Source organism: Pelodiscus sinensis, chromosome 1 (assembly GCF_052426305.1).
Source record: "Pelodiscus sinensis isolate ZL-2025 chromosome 1, ASM5242630v1, whole genome shotgun sequence".
Classification (NCBI taxonomy): Eukaryota; Metazoa; Chordata; order Testudines; family Trionychidae; genus Pelodiscus; species Pelodiscus sinensis.
Genome location: NC_143052.1, coordinates 356,181,179 through 356,193,424, shown reverse-complemented (window position 1 = coordinate 356,193,424; position 12,246 = coordinate 356,181,179). Strand labels below are relative to the sequence as shown.

Below are 12,246 nucleotides of genomic sequence, written 5' to 3'. Positions count from 1 at the left end.
TCCATAACACATTTCTCCGAATAATGAAAATTTCATTTTTCAATGTGTGAAAGTGACCAATCTGCTTCACCCATGAGAACAGCTTCCAGTAATGCATGGAGTGTCTCGTCTTTACATTACATTGTCTCTCCATTCAGGCATTTGTACTACAACCGTCGCCTGAGAGCCGGGGCACAGGAAGTCAGGGGAACATACAATTCATGCAAGAGTGACCCTTCTTCCTCAGAGCTGGACACTTTCTCTACTCTATGTCAGATTCCTACACAACCAACTTCACCAATCCCTCCACCTTCATCCTGCTGGGTTTGCCTGGCTTGGAGTCAGCTTACACATGGATCTCCATCCCCTTCTGTACCATATACACAATAGCCATCTTGGGGAACTTCACCATCCTGTTCGTTGTGAAGACAGAGCCAAGCCTCCATGAGCCCATGTACTATTTCCTCTGCATGCTGGCTGTCACTGACCTGGTCCTGTCCACGTCCACCCTGCCCAAAATGCTGAGTATCTTCTGGTTCAATGCTAGAGAGATTGATTTCAATGTCTGCCTCACCCAGATGTACTTCATTCACTCCTTCTCAGCGATGGAGTCTGGGATCCTAGTGGCCATGGCTGTTGATCGCTATGTGGCCATCTGTGTTCCCCTGAGACATTCCACCATCCTGACAAACCCCGTGGTGGCCAAGATCAGCCTGGCCGTATTGCTACGCAGTGGCATACTCCCTTTGCCCTATCCCATCCTGGCGAGACAGTGGCCATATTGCAGAACCAACGTCATCCCCCATTCGTACTGTGATCACATAACTATAGTGAAACTGGCCTGTGCTGACATCCGGATCAGTAGTTACTACGGCCTCTTTGTGATATCTTCTGGGTGGCTGGATGTGTTGTTTATTGCCATATCCTACACCCAGATCCTCAAGGCAATCTTCAGCCTCCCCACGAAGGACGCCCGGCTCAAGACTTTTGGGACCTGCAGCTCCCACCTGTGTGCTATAGTAGCTTTTTACATCCCACAGTTCTTCTATGCTCTCGCAAAGCGGTTGGGCCAGAATGTGCCCCTGTATTTCCTTGTTCTTTTTGCCAATGTGTACCTTCTGGTTCCTCCAGTAGTACATCCCCTCATCTATGGGGCGAGGACCAAACAGATCCGGGACAGGCTGCTTTGGCTTTTTACTCATAAAGGAACCCACTTTATTTCTCCTGGGTCTCTGGCTCTCAGATCATGTTTTGAGCAGAGATGACAAAGTGCTGGGTCTTCTGTCCTGAGGTACTTATTAAACACTCTGAGGGATATAAAAGAATTTTTGATCTTTTACATATCTTTCACACACCTGTTTTACATAAGAACAAGGCAAACTGCGATCTGTCTATGTACAATACACTGCATTGCCAGCTTTCTAACTATGGGTAGCTGGACCCGTGAAACCATGTTCGGGTATGTCTACACTACAAAGTTAGTTCGAACTAACAGACGTTAGTTTGAACTAACTTTCATAGGCGCTACACTAGCGCTCCGCTAGTTCAAACTTAATTCGAACTAACGGAGCGCTTAGTTCAAACTAGGTAAACCTCATTTTACTAGCTAGTTCGAATTAAGGGCTGTGTAGACGCTTAATTCGAACTAGTGGGAGGCTAGCCCTTCCCAGGTTTCCCTGGTGGCCACTCTGGCCAACACCAGGGAAACTCTATTGCCGCTGGTCTTGTTGCACCACAGCTGCAGCACCTGGGCCTGCAGGGCGCACCACCCCGCCTGCAGCAGCCGCCCGCGCCTGGGCCAGCAGGACAGCCAGGAACCAGGAGGACTACCAAAGGTGGCACCTCCGGTTCCTGGATCACCAGCTCCGCACCCAGGACCACTGGGTCCAGGAGGACCTGAGGCTGCGCAGGAGGAGTTTGGAGGCCCTGGAGGAGCAGGGCCGTGCCCTGCGAGGCCACCTCCAGAGCCTGCTCGACCGCTTCCCAATTCCTCCTGCTCCTGCTCCTGCTCCTGCTCCCCCTGCTGCTCCCTCTGCTCCTCCTGCTCCCCCTGCTGCTCCCTCTGCTCCTCCTGCTCCCCCTGCTCCCCCTCCTGCTCCCACTCCTGCTTCCTCCACACCCCCGTCCCTCCTGCCCCCCCCCCCACAACCATTGCCCACCGATGCCCCCGGACTCGCAGTATTGCGAGACGGGAGAGGCAGCCGGACTCCCACCCCTGAGCTTTCCTTTCCCTTCCTCCCTTCCCGCCCCTTCCAGCTCCCTCATCCCAGGTTTCCCCCTCCCCTCTACCACCCTCATTCCTCCCTTCCTCCACCCCAGTTATGTGAAATAAACAGACGTTTTTGTTTGAAAAACAGGTGTCTTTATTTTACAGTAGGTAGGGAGGGGAAAGAGGAAGGGGGGTAGGGTGGAAGAAGGCCCCAGTGGGGCATGCAAGGGAGAGGTCAGTCCTCCTCCTCCACCTGGAAGCTCTCCCGCAGGGCTTCCCGGATCCGGACGGCCCCCCACTGGGCTTCCCGGATGGTGGCGGTGTGGGGCTGACCGTTGTGTCCAGCCATGCGGTCAGCCTCAGCCATCCAGACTGGCAGGAAAGCCTCCCCCTTTCGCTCACACAAATTGTGGAGCACACAACATGCTGCTACCATGGGAGGGATGTTGTGCTCGGCCAGGTCCAGACGGGTGAGGAGGCATTGAAAGCGGGCTTTCAGTCGCCCGAAGGCCCCCTCCACCACGATGCGGGCCCTGGTCAGCCTGGCATTGAAGGCCTGGCGAGAGGGATTGAGGTGCCCCTTGTACGGCTTCATCAGCCATGGCTGCAGTGGGTAGGCGGCATCCCCCACCAGGCACATGGGCATGTCCATGTCCCCGACCCTGATGTGGCGGTCGGGGAAGACGGTGCCGTCCTGCAGCCGCTGGCACACGGAGGAGTTGCAGTACGCCTGGGCGTCGTGTGCTTTGCCGGACCAGCCCACATTAATGTCCGTGAACTGGCCCCCGTGGTCACACATGGCCTGCAGGATCATGGAGAAGTACCCCTTGCACTTGACGTACTGGGAAGCCTGGTGTTCCGGGGCACGGATGGGGATGTGCATCCCGTCGATGGCCCCCCCGCAGTTGGGGAAGCCGAGGGCGCCGAATCCCCGGATGACAGCGTCCGGGTCGGCGAGGCGGACCACCCTGCGGAGCAGCACCCGGTTGATGGCCTTGACCACCTGCGGAGAGAGACACAGTAAAGTGCCAATCAGTGGGGCGCCCAGGTGGCTGGGAGCGTGCGTGCCCTGGCAGTGCCCCGCACCCCAGTCCTGGAAGCAACCCCCCTGGCGGTGTGTAGTACGGCCGGGACAGACCAACCACTCCGGTGCGGGGCGCGTTCGCCTCTTCCCGCCCCCCCTTTGTCCCTGGGGCGGCCCATCCCCTCCTCGCAGCCCCCCTTCCTCCCCTGGCGCAGTGGCCGGCGAGTGCCATACCTGCATGAGCACCGCTCCGACGGTGGATCTCCCCACGCTGAACTGGTTCCCGATGGATTGGTAGCTGTCTGGCGTGGAGAGCTTCCAGAGGGCGATGGCCACCCGCTTCTGGAGGGGGATGGCGGGCCTCATGCGAGTGTCCCTTCTGCGCAGGGCAGGGGCGAGCCACTCGCTGAGCTCCAGGAAGGTTTCCTCCTCATCCTGAAGTTCTGGGTCCACTGTCGGTCCTCCCAGCGCTCCAGGACAATGCGGTTCCCCCAGTCGGTGCTGGTGTCCAGACGCGGCGGGGCACGCCGGTGCCGGGGCACCACCGCGGCTCCTCCATGGCCCCCAGGGCGGCCAGGCGGAGAGGCAGGGGGCTGACGTGCACCAGGAGGTGCCAGGCAGCCTCGAGCCATTGCTGGCAGGCTTGCAGCAGCAAGTCCAGAAAGTGCACCAGAAGGTGCAGGGCGAGCTCTGGCTCCATGTTGCTACCTACGGCGGCCTCCCTGAAGGGCAGCACCGACACAGACGGGCACAGAGACCGACGCTTTGCTGTCCCTCGGCGAGTTTGGCAAGCAAGCAGGAAAAGCTGAGAACCGGCTGTCCGGGGGGGGTCCCTTTAAGCACGAGCCTCAGATAGCCTCAGACAGCAGCCACACAAAGCAACTACTGACCTGATGCCCTGCCAGAACCGGTTTCAGCTTCCCTTAAATGCCCCCCTGCGTCCAATCAGTGTGGACGCGCTAGTTCGAATTAGCAAAACGCTAATTCGAACTAGTTTTTAGTTCTAGATGCGTTAGTTCGAATTAGCGTAGTTCGAATTAACTAATTTGAACTAAGTTAGTTCGAATTAGCGCTGTAGTGTAGACGTACCCTTCCTTACCCCAGGTCTTCTGTCTGTGTTCCACCTCAGCTCTGCTCCCCCTGCCCAACTCACATGCCTTTTACTATTCTCTTCCACTCTGATGTTTTGTTACAGGCAGGAGCGGTAGGTTTGCAAAAATGTTGGGGATGCCCAAAATGCACAGGCTGCACCCAACCCCCAATCACACTCTCCCTACCCCCCTGCCTAAAGCTCTGGGAAGAGGCTGGGTAGAGGCTCTTCACTGGAACAGGGAATTGGGGGCAGGGGTAAGGTCAGGCTTTGGGAGGGAGTTTGGGTGCAGGAGTTCTGGGGTGCAGGGTCTGGGAGGAAAGGTGGGTGCAGCGGGGTCTGGTCAGACTCTGGGAGAGTTTGGGTGCAGTTGCGGGTCTGAGATCCAGGCTCTGGGAGGGAGTGTGGGGACTGCAAGGGGAGAGGGAGTTTGCAGATTCAGACTAACACGGCCACCCCTCTGATACTTTGGGCAGGATGGAAGATGGAGGGCAGGTTGCAGGCTCTGGAGGGAGTGGTGTGCACTTGCGGGTGTAGGAATGGATGCAGAGGTACCACACTTACCTGCAGGCACCCCCTCTGGAAATGGCTCCTGGGAAAGTGGGGGTGCATGGGCGCTGCTGCACTCATGCGCTCTCACAACTGCCCTGCAGCCTTGTGCACTCTCTGCACAATTTGAAATAATTTAATATGTGCCTGGCAGCTCCATCAACAGGGCAGCAGGGTTAGATCAACTTCCGACATCTCACTAACCCTGCCTCCCAACATGTGCATCCCTATGGCCAGAGGAAGGGTGGAGGGGTCTTCCGTACCATGCCCTGCTCCATGTTCTACCCCCATACACCGCACAAGGTGTGCCTCCCGTACCCCTCTCCCGCTCCAGCTACCCACATACTACCCACCCCCTGCTGTGACGTCTGCCTTGACACCCAAATTGTCCCTCACCGTAGACTCACACTGGAGGGCAGAGGATGGAGCTGCCCTTTGTTGCGGTAGCAGGGGAAATTGTAGTATCAAGCTGCCCCGCACTGGGAACTCACTCTGGGGCAAGAGTGGTGGCCGGGGGCAGGGAGCTCTGAAAGTCCCTCCAAAGCCTCCTCAGGCAACAGCTGCACAGGTGCCAGGTCCCTCCTCTCCCGATAGCTAAGAACAACACAGACAGTGAAGAGCTTCCAAAGGATCTCACAAAACTAGGTCAATAGACAACAAACTGGCAAATGAATTTTAATGTTGATAAATGCAAAGTAATACCCATTGGAAAACAGAATCCCAGCTATAGATACAAAATGATGGGGATTAATTTAGGGTATGTCCATGAGGAGTACCCGTAGTTCGAATTAGCGATCCTAATTCAAACTACCTACTCCATGCCACGTGTAGCCGCGGGCACGGAGTTCGGACTAAGGGGGATTTAAAAATGGCGCCTGCCCAGGAAGATGCAAATGAAGCCTGGGATATTTCAATCCCGGGCTTTATTTGCAACTTCGAATGCCTACATTAGCCACCCTAGTTCGAACTAGGGGGCTAGTGTAGACATACCCTTAGCTATTACCACTCAAGAGAGAGATCTTGGAGTCATTGTGGGTAGTTCTCTGAAAACATCCACCCAATGTGCAGCAGCTGTCAAAAAGCAACTAGAATGTTAGTAATCCTAAAAATGGGATAGAGAATAAGACAGAGAATATTTTATTGCCTCTATATAAATCCCTGGTACGCCCACATCGTGAATACTGCGTACAGATGTGGCCTCCTCTCAAAAAAGATCTATTGGCATTGGAAAAGGTTCAGAAAAGGGCAACGAAAAGGATTAGGGTTTTGGAAAACCCTAGTTCGAACTACCTGTTAAACCTCATTCCAGGAGGAATACCAGGTAGTTCGATTTAGGGCTTTATTTCGAACTACCAGGTCCCTGCCGCGTGTAGACGTGGGCAATTAGTCCCGACTTGTAAATTTCAAAAATGGTGACCAGCCAAGAAGATGCAAATCCAGCGGGGGATATTTAAATCCCAGGCTTGATTTGCAACATCAAATGCCTACATTAGCCTCCCTAGTTCGAACTAGGGGGCTAGTGTAGACAAACCCTCGGGCTATGTCTAGACTGCAAGCCTCTTTCGAAAGAGAGCGTCTAGACTGCACGCCGCTTTTTCGAAAGAAAGCACCCAGTGAGTAAAAAGCCTGTTTGCTTTCAAGAATGCCTTTTTTCGAAAGAGCACTTTCGAAAAAAGGCGTTCTTCCTTGTGAAATTAGGTTTACCGCCGTCGAAAGAAAAGCCGCATTCTTTCGATTTGATTTCGAAAGAACGTGGCTGCAGTCGAAAAACCCCCTGAGTCTGGACACAGCCTAAAGGAAGCTGGAGGAAGGGTGGCTCTATTTCAAAATAAGTGCTGTGTAGACGCTCCCAATTTCAAAATAAGCTACGCAATTGAGATAGCTCAATTTGCGTCGCTTATTTCGAGTTAAGCCCTGCTGTGTAAGATGCTCACTATGATGATAACTACAGTTGAGAGTTACTCATCTCTGATCCCTTAGCAACAGCCCCGTGTTCCTGCAGAAAGTGCTCATGTCTCCTCTCAGTCATCTCTCCAACGTTCTGTCCCCATCCCTGCAGAGACCTGGACAGTCTCCTTAGATTTCTTCCTAGCCAGCTATAATTTACAAATACCACAAAACAGCCCACAGCCAGAGAGTTCTGTGGGAAGGTCCCTTAATTGTTGTTTACTCCTAAAACTGGATAATCAGCAGAGAAGAAGAGAGGGTTGTTTCCAGACTCTTTACCTTTAGCTGCCCTCTTCTCCTCTAGAGGCTGAGAGAACCCCACAGGGACGTCACAGAACTATATTATAGATGTTAAAACCCCCATGTCAGCTCTCGGCATGGGATGCTGCTGCAGATGCCAGGGTGAGAGAGGTGAGGGATACGGCTACCTGAGGGGGACTACAAGGCAAGAAACTTCCCTCTAAGAATTCACAGGTACCATCTCTTGCTGAGGAGCTCACCTGCTTGGCAACCCCAGGGCAACATGGGTATGATGGCATAGAGAGAAAATCTGAGGCCTTCGTGCTCTGCTCAGCCATTAAATATCTCAGGGACCCTGCTACAAGGGATGTGTAGGGCCCTCAGACTGGCTGGTGGACTCCAAACCTGAGGTAGGTTCATTACTGGGGCAGAGTGGAACCTTCAGGGGGAAAAAACGTTAGTTGATATATAATGTGGCCGCTCTACTCTGCACTGGTTAGGCCTCAGCTGGAGTACTGTGTCCAGTTCTGGGCGCCACATTTCAAGAAAGATGTGGAGAAATTGGAAAGGGTACAGAGAAGAGCGACAAGAATGATGAAAGGTCTAGAGAACATGACCTATGAAGCCAGGCTTCATGAACTGGGCTTGTTTAGTTTGGAAAAAAGAAGATTAAGGGGGGACATGATAGCGGTTTTCAAATATCTAAAAGGGTGTCACAAGGAGGAAGGAGAAAATTTGTTCCTCTTGGTTTCTGAGGACAGGACAAGGAGTAATGGGCTTAAAGTGCAGCAGGGGAGGTTTAGATTGGACATTAGGAAAAAATTCCTAACTGTCAGGGTGGTCAAATATTGGAATAAATTGCCAAGGGAGGTGGTGAAATCTCCCTCTCTGGAGATATTTAAGAACAGGTTAGATAGACATCTGTCAGGGATGGTGTAGACAGAGCTTGGTCCTGCCTTGAGGGCGGGGGGCTGGACTTGATGACCTCTCGAGGTCCCTTCCAGTCCTATTATTCTATGATTCTATGATTCTATAATATAAGGCCAAACTCTGAGGCCATGGCCAGTACATTGCTGAGGCCTCTCTCAGGAAAAACTCCCCTTGTAGTAAGATCTGTGAAAAGCCTCAGGAGCCAGCTGTGTGTAAATACACAGACACTGTCACCTCCTCCTCCAGCATGTCTGGCTCTGGCTGTTCGCAGGGGACTTTTATCTGAGTTTTCTCTGCTAGATGCATGGTGATGCTCAGTCTTCCCACTGGGATAATTAGAATCATTTTTTTCAACATGGGCAAGACAGAGATTCTCCTGCTTTTATTCCACAAGTCAGCTGAGCTGTTGTTATGCCTAAAATGTTCAATAAAACAATCCAGAGAGAAGCAGACACCCAGCATGAAAACAATTAGTCCAAATGCCTAAAATTTCACAAACATTATGCAACAGATAATGGGGGCTTCTAATTGAAGGTGTCAGAGAGTGATAACTAAAAATGCTGCCCCCAGCAACACCCACATAAGAACATAAGAACGGCCGTACTGGGTCAGACCAACGGTCCGTCTAGCCCAGTAGCCTGTCTGCTGACAGTGGCCAGCACCAGGTGCCCTGGAGGGGGTGGACTGAAGACAATGATCAAGTGATTTGTCTCCTGCCATCCCTCTCCAGCCTCTGACAAACAGACGCCAGGGACATCATTCCTACCCCCTGGCTAATATGGACCTAACCTCCATGAAACTATCTAGCTTCTCTTTAAACTCTGTTATAGTTCTAGCCTTCACAGCCTCCTCTGGCAAGGAGTTCCACAGGTTGACTATGCGCTATGTGAAGAAGAACTTTCTTTTATTAGTTTTAATTAAGCCCACAAAGTCTAATACATTGTTAATCCCATTCATCTATGCTCTTGTCTCCAGTAATGTAGATAGCAAGGAGTTCTATGGGCCAAATATGGGTAACGTTAGCAAGCATCTTTTCTAAATGTTATATGTTCGGAGTTTCACTGTAACTAAATTTTCCCTTGTTTGTGTGTTCTGAGAGACAGTACAGTACAGATGAATCCCTGATCTCATTTCTTTATCAATATATCCAGAGGGCTCAGAAGGGATCCATTAAGTCTGACCTCCTATATAATACAGGCCCATCAAAATTCACCCAGTTACATCTGTATTAAGAGTAATACCTTGTGTGTGACTAAGTCCTGTCCTCAGCTAAGGTTTTACATTATAGAATCATAGAGGCTCAGGGTGAAAAGTAATGGTCACCTTTTTTGGAGACCTCCACAGAACAAGCTACTGCCGCCTCCTAAGCTGTCGGTTGCATTCTCTGCCTCTTCTGTTAAGACTATTTTCCTCAGATTTAATTTAATTCTTCTATGCTACAGTTTGAACCCATTGCCTCTTATTCCCGCTCTGTGGTTAAGAGAGAACAACTTTCCTACAACTTCTTATGGCAGTCTTTCAATTTTTTAAGAAGACCACTATCATGTTCTCATGTAATCTTTTGTTTTCCCAACTAAATACACCTGGGTTTTTTCGCTTGCGTTCCGTTTCTTTAAAAACCTTTGCCACACGCCTCAAGACTCTTTCCCTTTTCTTTATATCCTTTCTTTGCATTGGTGACCAAAATTGAACGCAGTGCTCCATATTAGGCCTAAACGCATGGAGTGGAGGAAAACTGCCATGTAGCACAAGCTGGCATGCAAGCTCTCTGCTAATGCAACCTATGCTGAATGTACGTTGTTTGAAACAGCAACAAACCCATACCCCTGAGAGATGCAGCTATATCAACCTCATCCCCATGGAGATATGATGAAGTTGACAGAAGATTTTTTCTCTTTACCTAGCTACCGTCCTTTGTTAAAAGAAGAATCTTTGCTTTCTGTGTGAGTACTGTCTACACTATGGGTTCCCAAACTGGGGCGCATGCTGGTTCAAATGCACTATGCGTAGCAATTATGCAATTTAATTAATAGTTTGAAGTTAAAATCCTACAAATTTAAAACTGTTCTTATACTTCCCTTTAGCAAGCACATTAATAAACAATTCTATTACATATATTTAATTGCTTGAACTTTCCTGTAAGTGTAAACTACAGAAAATGACTTTGCCCCGTCAATGACAGGCGTCACCTGCTAGCTAACTATTTTTCTAGTTAAAAAAATAATAGCACAAAAATCAAGCATGGCGTTTCCTCTGATGTTTTATAGTCACTTATCAATTTTCCTAATGTTTGTATTGCTGGCTATCTACGTTTCCTTTCCCCAGAAATTGCTCCCTTCAGTTATATCTGCTACATCCTTAATAGAAACTGGGGGACGAAAAGTGAGTGCACTTCCATCTCCAGCCCATTCCATAGGCACCTAAACACTGGCTTTCTTTTGGCCACTTCCGTGTCTGAACAGATGATTACTTTTAGCGCCTCTCAGTGATGCCCAGATCTCGTATGTTTCCCATTGGCACAAGTCAAAGAGAAGCTTTGGTGGGTTTTTTTCCACTTTCAGATTTTGAACAACCAAGTGGCTAGGTTTTCCACAAGGCAGGAGCTCTTTAGTCTGTGTTTCATTGGGTTAGGCACAAATGAAGGAAAACATGTATCTACACGTCAAATTCCTGATAGTGCTCATGGTGCCGCGCTATGATATGCAGGAATTTTTGATGCACGAAGCACCATAAACTATGAAATGGACATTAGTAGGGTCCGTTCTTCATATTTCATATGTCTGAATAATGAAAATTTCATTTTTTTCAGTGTTTTAAGAATAACCAACGAGCATCATCCATGAGAAAAATCTCCAGCAGCGCATGTACTCTCTCATATTAACATTGACTCTCTTCACTGCCATTTCTGCTGCAACCATCACCCTAGACCCAGGACACATAAAGAAGTAAGGAGAACATACGGTACACGCAAGATAAACAATTAAGCCTTATAGTTCAGCACAAACTCCCTTACTTCATGGCAGATTTCAACACAACCGACTTCACCAACCCCTCCACCTTCATCATACTGGGCATTCCTGGCTTGGAGGAGGCCTATGTCTGGATCTCCATCCCCTTCTGTGCAATGTATGCCATAGCCATCTTGGGGAACGTCACCATCCTGTTCATTGTGAAGATAGAGAGGAGCCTCCATGAGCCCATGTACTATTTCCTCTGCATGCTGGCCATCACTGACCTGGTCCTGTCCACGTCCACCCTGCCCAAAATGCTGAGCATCTTCTGGTTCAATGCCAGGGAGATCGATTTCAATGTCTGTCTCACCCAGATGTACTTCATTCACTGCTTCTCAGCGATGGAGTCCGGGATCTTCGTGGCCATGGCGTTGGATCGCTACGTGGCCATCTGCCATCCCCTGAGACATTCCACCATCCTGACAAACCCCATGGTGGCCAAGATTGGCCTGGCCGTGATACTGCGCAGCAGCATTCTCACACTGCCCTACCCCTTCCTGGTAAGGCAGTGGCCATACTGCAGAACTAACATCATTCCCCACTCATACTGTGACCACATAGCTATAGTGAAGCTGGCCTGCGCGGACATCCGAGTCAGTAGTTATTACGGCCTCTTTGTGGTGATCTCTGTGTGGCTGGATGTGTTGTTTATCACCATTTCCTATACTCAGATTCTCAGGGCCATTTTCAGGCTCCCCACAAAGGACGCCCGGCTCAAGACCTTTGGCACTTGCAGCTCTCACCTTTGTGCTATATTAGCTTTTTACATCCCACAGTTCTTCTACTCATTCACACTCCGGTTTGGCCAGAATGTGCCCCGATATTTCCTCATTCATATTGCCAATGTGTACCTTCTGGTTCCTCCAGTGTTACACCCCATCATCTATGGCATGAGGACCAAACAGATCCGGGACAAGCTGCTTCAGCTCTTTACTCATACAGGGACCTAAATCTCATCTTCTCGTGCTTTGGCGCTCAGACCCGGCTCAGTGCAGAGGTCGCTGGCGACCCCTCTTCCCAAAATAATGTATTAGATGGTCAGAGAGACATTAAAACTGTATTGCCCTTACTGTGCTAAATTCAGCATGACAAACTGAGGAATCAGCCAATGTACAATACACTGTGTTGCTATCTTTTCAACCGTGGGTAGCTGGACCCCCATATCCATGTCCTTTGCCCCACTTCTTCTGCTAATGTTCCACCTCTGCTCTGGGTCTTACCCCCACCTGTGCCCCACCATGTCACTTTCTCCTCTTCCCTTATCAGT

The 12,246-nt window shown here is 50.4% G+C and overlaps 2 protein-coding genes across 2 annotated transcripts; both read left to right on the top strand.

Annotated features, from left to right (window-relative positions):
• The first annotated feature begins 248 nt into the window (after positions 1-248).
• On the top strand, positions 249-1,244 carry LOC142830721 (olfactory receptor 52E4-like). The gene has a single exon (XM_089772277.1). The coding sequence runs from the start codon at positions 249-251 to the stop codon at positions 1,242-1,244; it is 996 nt and encodes a 331-aa protein (XP_089628403.1).
• Positions 1,245-10,954: 9,710 nt separating this feature from the next.
• LOC102455580 (olfactory receptor 52E4-like) lies at positions 10,955-11,929 on the top strand. The gene has a single exon (XM_014577149.4). It carries the CDS (start codon positions 10,985-10,987, stop codon positions 11,927-11,929), a length of 945 nt encoding a protein of 314 aa, XP_014432635.4. The 5' UTR covers positions 10,955-10,984.
• Positions 11,930-12,246: the final 317 nt, after the last annotated feature.

Excerpts from the sequence above, each read along its gene's own strand:
- LOC142830721 (XM_089772277.1), top strand. The coding sequence starts at position 249 with ATGTCAGATTCCTACACAACCAACTTCACCAATCCCTCCACCTTCATC.
- LOC102455580 (XM_014577149.4), top strand. The coding sequence starts at position 10,985 with ATGGCAGATTTCAACACAACCGACTTCACCAACCCCTCCACCTTCATC.